Source organism: Chrysochloris asiatica, unplaced genomic scaffold (genome assembly GCF_000296735.1).
Source record: "Chrysochloris asiatica unplaced genomic scaffold, ChrAsi1.0 scaffold00493, whole genome shotgun sequence".
Classification (NCBI taxonomy): domain Eukaryota; kingdom Metazoa; phylum Chordata; class Mammalia; order Afrosoricida; family Chrysochloridae; genus Chrysochloris; species Chrysochloris asiatica.
This window is the reverse complement of record NW_006409011.1, coordinates 589,707-595,298: the sequence shown is the minus strand read 5'-3', so window position 1 is coordinate 595,298 and position 5,592 is coordinate 589,707. Positions and strand designations below refer to the sequence as shown.

The window sequence follows — 5,592 nt, the reverse complement described above, 5'->3', positions numbered from 1 at the left end:
CTTGTAGTCCAATGCATTATCCCACAGCACCATACCATGTCTTCTACATCAGAACTTCTAAGAAAACCTGAATAAATAGAAATGCATCTCCCAGTCATCTACTGAAAGAATTAACACGCTTAAGATGGCAATTCTACCCAAAACAATTTATAGATTCAACATAATCTCAATTAAAACTCCAGTAACCTCCTTTTTTAAATCAATTTAGAAAAGCTACTACTCCTCAAATTTATATGAAATGGTAAGGGATTCTGAATAGTCAAAATATTCTTGAATGATAAGATAAAACATGAATGACTTCTATTTAAAAATTTCAAAAACACTATAAAACTGCTGAAATAAAGATAATTTGTTACTAGAAAGAACAATAATTTGTTACCAGTGAAATAGAGATGAGAATTCAATATAGAGATGAATATTTGTGTATTTGTTTACTTTGTTTTACACTTTATTATTTATTTTATTCTGGTGGCAGTAGGCTTATTTTGTTGCTCTTTTTTAAATTGCTGGAGATATTGGATTAAGGTGTTGATTTTGGTTCTTTTTTATTTTTGTATCTGTGCATTTATAGCTATAAATTGTCCTCTGAGAACTGCTTTGCTGTGTCCCAAAGTATGTAGTGTTCATGTTCTCATTTTAATCAAGGAATTTTTAAATATCATGTTTTATTTTATGACACCATAGAACAAGTACCAGACTATTAAACACAAGGTTTGAATCCAACGGTCATTGATTTAAAACCCTTTAAAGGGTCTCTATGAGTCAGCATCAACTCAATGGTATTTAACAACAACAGCGTTACCAAGTAGCTTTTAAGCAAGATGTTGCTCAATTTCTATGTATTTGATTTTTTTCCTCTTGACCTTCCAATTGTTGATTTCTAATCTTAGAGCATCATGATTGGAGGAAAATGCTTTGTAGTATTTTGATGTATCTAAATGTATTGAGGTTTGCTTTATGACCTCACATATGTTCTATCCTGGAGAATGCTTCATGTGCACTGGAATGTGGCTGGATTGGTGCTCCATGTATGTCTATAAGGTAAAATTGGTTATTATGCTATTTAGCTGTTCTGTGACTTTGAGTTTCTTTCTAGCTGTTCTGTCCTGGCACACTGTAGGTGCTTAATAAATGTTGTTCACTGAACATATTTGCTAAGTGCTATGTGTAAGAAATGGCTCAATGGCAATGAATGGGTGGTGGGTAGTAATGATTATAACTTAAATGAGGTCTTATTTGATAGTTCCAAGTTGTGATCTTGTTCTTTTTAGGTGACATCGAGTTCATAATGACTTCTAGTGACCTTATGCACAACAGAATGAAACACTGCCTGGTACTTCACTAACCTCACAACCATTGTTACATTTGAGCCCATTGCTGCTGCCACTGTGCAAATCCATCTTGGTGAGGGAGGTCTTCCTATTTTTTTCTGACCCTTAAGTTTATCAAACATGATATCCTTCCCCAGGAACTTGTCCCTCCTGATAATATGTTCAATGTTGTTGTTGTTGTTGTCAGGTGCCATCGAGTCGGAGCTGACTCATAGTGACACCATGCACAGCAGAACGAAACAATGCCTGATCCTGGGCCAACTTCACTACTGCTGCCACACTTGACACCATCAATGATGCCACCTGGCTGAGCCATCTCGTTGGGGGTCTTCCTCTTTTTCTCTGATCCTCCACCTTACCCAGCATGACATCCTTCTCCAGCGACTGTTCTCTCTGGACAAATTGTCCAAAGTATGAGAGACGAAGCCTAGCCATCTTGGCCTCCAAGGAGCACTCTGGTTACATTTCTTCCAAAACAGATCTATTGGTTCTTTTGGCAGTCCATAGCACTTGCAGAATTCTCCTCCAGCACCACAACTCAAAGGCATCAATTCTTCTACGGTCTTCCTTATTCACTGTCCAGCTTTCACATCCATATGAGGTTATTGAAAATACCATGGCTTGGGTCAGGCGCACCTTAGTCCTCAAGCTGACAAACAACTCTGCTCTTCAATACTTTGAAAAGTTCCTGTGCAGTAAATTTGCCCAATGCAATACATCATCTGATCTCTTGACTGCTGCTTCCATGAGTGTTGATAGTTGATCCAAGAAGAATGATGTCCTTGACAACTTCAATCTTTTCTCCATTGATAAGAATGCTGTTTATTGGTCCAGCGGTGAGGATTATTGTTTTCTTTACATTGAGCTGTAATCCATATGGAAGGCTGTGCTCTTTGATCTTCATCAGTAAATATTTTAAGTCCTCTTCACTTTCAGCAAACAAGGTTGTATCATCTGCATATCTCAGGTTGTTAATGAGTCTTCCTCCAATCCTGATGCCACATTTTTCTTCATAGAACCCTGCTTCTCGTATTATTTGCTCAGCATACATATTGAACAAGTATGGTGAAAGAACACAACCCTGTCACACACCTTTCCCAATTTTAAAACATTCAGTGTTCCCATGCTCTTTTCAAACAACTGCCTTTTGGTCCAGGTACAGATTTCTCAGAAGTACAATTGAGTGTTCTGGAATACTCATACTTCTCAATGTTGTCCATAGCTTGTCATAATCCACACAATCGAAAGCCTTTAATGGACTGTGGAAATGTTCAAAATCTGGCCATCCTGACTTCCAAGAAGCATTCTAGCTGTATTTCTTCCAATACAGACTGGTTTGTTCTTTTGGCAGTCCTTGGTACTTTCAGTATTTTCCTCCAACACCATATCTCAAATACATCAGTTCTTCTAATGTTTTCCTTATTCACTATCCAACTTTCACATGCATATGAGGTTATTGAAAATTCCATGGCTTTGTTCAGGCACACCTTCGTCCTCAATAAGATGTCTTTGCTCTTCAACACTTTAAAGAGGACTTGTGCAGCAGATTTGCCTATGCAATACATTTAATTTCTTGACAGCTGCTTTCATTGGTGTTGATGGCTGATCTGAGTCTTTGGCAACTTAATTATTTTCTCCATTTATGTGGATATTATTTACTGGTCTAATGGTGAGGACTTGTCTTTTTTTACATTGAGGTGCAGCCCATATCAAGGGTTGTTTTCTTTGATCATCATTGGTAAGTATTTTAAGTCCTCTTCACTTTCAGCAAGCATACTTGTATCATCTTTATATCACATGTTGAGAATGAGTCTTCTTCTAATCCTGATGCCAGGCTTTTCTTTGTATATTCCAGTTTCTCTGATGATTAGCTCAGCATACAGATTAAGTATGATGAAAGAATACAATCCTGGTGCACACCTTTCCTAATTTTAAACTATTTGGTGTTCCCCTGTTCTGTCTGAACAATTGCCTCTTGTTCTATGTATAGGTTCCTCATGAGCACAATTAAGTGTTCTGGAATATTCATTCTCCTAAAGACATTCAGGAGTGTGAATGGCAGGCTGAGAGTTACTAATATAAATTGTCAAAGAAGAAGATGAAGAAATAGAGTTGGCAGAAATAAAGGAGTCACTTTAAGAAGACCAGAAGAATCAGTCACAAGCCAACTCTAACCAAACTAGGATAGCTGAGAAGCAGTATTTCATGTTATTGTTATATTTCATTGTTGTTGACTTGAATCCAAATTAGAATGACTCCAAGTGTGCAGAGTGGAACTTCGTTCCATATAGTTTTCAAGGTGTGATCTTTTGGAAGCATATTACCAAGGTCTCTCTTCCTAGGCACCTCTGTGGATGTTTGTATTGCTAAGCTTTCAGACAACCTATGTGTATTATCCAGGGACTATGTGTTTAAGAAACAAAATTTCTTTAGTCCACTACCAGCAAAACAAAACAAAACAAAACAAACAAAAAAAAAAACTAAGTCAATGTTCCTTTTACTGAACTTAGAGTGCTCTCCTAAGAATTCTTTGTAGGGCCCTCTGGATGTCTCTGTTCCTCAGACTGTAGATGAAAGGGTTCAGCATGGGCGTGATCACAGTGTACATCACCGAGGCAACCATGCCCTTCCAGGAAGATGGTGATGTTCCAGAACTGAGATAGACACCAAGGCCTGTTCCATAGAATAAAGAAACCACAGACAGGTGAGACCCACAAGTGGAAAATGCTTTATATTTCCCATCACTTGATGGGATTCTTAAGATGGAGGAGATAATTCGAGTGTATGAGAAAATGATTCCTGAGAAGGGAACAATGCCGAGAAGTCCTGCCACTATATATAGCAGAATGTGATTGATGAGTGTATCTGAGCAGGCAATTTTAAGGGCCTGAGCAAGTTCGCAGTAAAAGTGATGAATTATCCAATTGGTGCAAAAGGAGAGCCGCAGTGTCAACAAACTCTGCATTAGGGAGTACAGCAAGCTGATAAACAAGGACACTAGAACCAACAGACCACAAAGGCGGGGGTTCATGATGACTGAGTAGTGCAGGGGGTAACAGATGGCTACAAATCGGTCATAGGCCATCACAGTCAGAAGAAAGGTATCCATGCCTCCAAAAACCATGAAAAAATACATCTGGGTGATGCAGCCTGCATAAGTAATGGATTTGTTCTGGCTCTGAATGTTCACCAGCATTTTTGGGATGGTGGTGGAGGTGAAACAGATGTCAGCCAAGGACAGGTTGGAGAGGAAAAAGTACATTGGGGTGTGAAGGTGGGAATCAGAGATGATGGCCAGGGTGATGAGTGCGTTTCCAAACACGGTGACCATAAACATGGAGAGGAACATTCCAAATACAAGTGGTTGATGCGCTGAGTCCTGAGAAAATCCCAGGAGAAAAAATTCTGAAATGATGGTTTGGTTTGCTGGTTCCATGTTGCTGATAAGTCAGCTAGAAAATTGAGGAGGGAAAGAAAATTAAATGGACAGACTAGAAGGGAAAGAAAATTAAATGGACATTTTATTTCTTCAAGTGAAAAATTGGTTTGAAAAGTCTTAACATTACAACATTTGGGAATCCTATGTTCTGTAATTTCTTACAGGCAAAATTTCATAATGTTGACCAGTCCTGTCCCTTGACCCCTGGAACATTCATCTATCCTCTCTACCTTTGGTTTGGAATAATCAAATCTATAAGTTTTAGACTGTGGCAATGAAAATGGTCCACACACACTCTAACACATGTGTGGCATTGATCTAGGTTATCTGCCTACCCTGGGGGCAGAACTGTGACTTAGAGGAGGGATAAATAGCCATGTCTGAGTGATGAAGAAATCTGAGAAATGGAGTAATATGTGGACAAAGCATTGTAGAATTAGTATGATTTATATTGTCTTTCCTGGTGATAAGCATAGGGATGGAGGAGGAAGGTAGAGAGTGTGGAAAGGGAAAGAGAGAAAAAAATAAAGAATGAATGAAATAAGCAAAGGAAGGGAGATATTTCGAAAGCAAATTATTAGAGTTCACCAAATAATAAACTACATTCACAAATGTTTAATATTCCTGTGGAAGCATGGTAGCTCCATAGGATAAGCACGGGCTTGGGAACCACAAGATGGGCTGTTTGAATCAACCAGTTATTGTGCAAGAGAAACACATGGCTCTCTGCTCCTATTGTTGTTGTTGTTAGGTGCCATTGAGTTGGTACCAACCAATAGCAACCCTATGCACAGCAGAACGAAACACTGCCCGAGCCTGGGC

At 38.7% G+C, this 5,592-nt stretch overlaps 1 protein-coding gene across 1 annotated transcript; it reads right to left on the bottom strand.

The window, feature by feature from the left end:
- Nucleotides 1–3,837: 3,837 nt before the first annotated feature.
- Nucleotides 3,838–4,767, bottom strand: LOC102831724 (olfactory receptor 7C1-like). Its single transcript, XM_006877417.1, has one exon. The coding sequence runs from the start codon at nt 4,765–4,767 to the stop codon at nt 3,838–3,840; it is 930 nt and encodes a 309-aa protein (XP_006877479.1).
- Between the last annotated feature and the right edge of the window lie 825 nt (nt 4,768–5,592).

Coding starts and splice junctions, on each gene's coding strand:
- LOC102831724 (XM_006877417.1), bottom strand. CDS start 4,767: ATGGAACCAGCAAACCAAACCATCATTTCAGAATTTTTTCTCCTGGGA.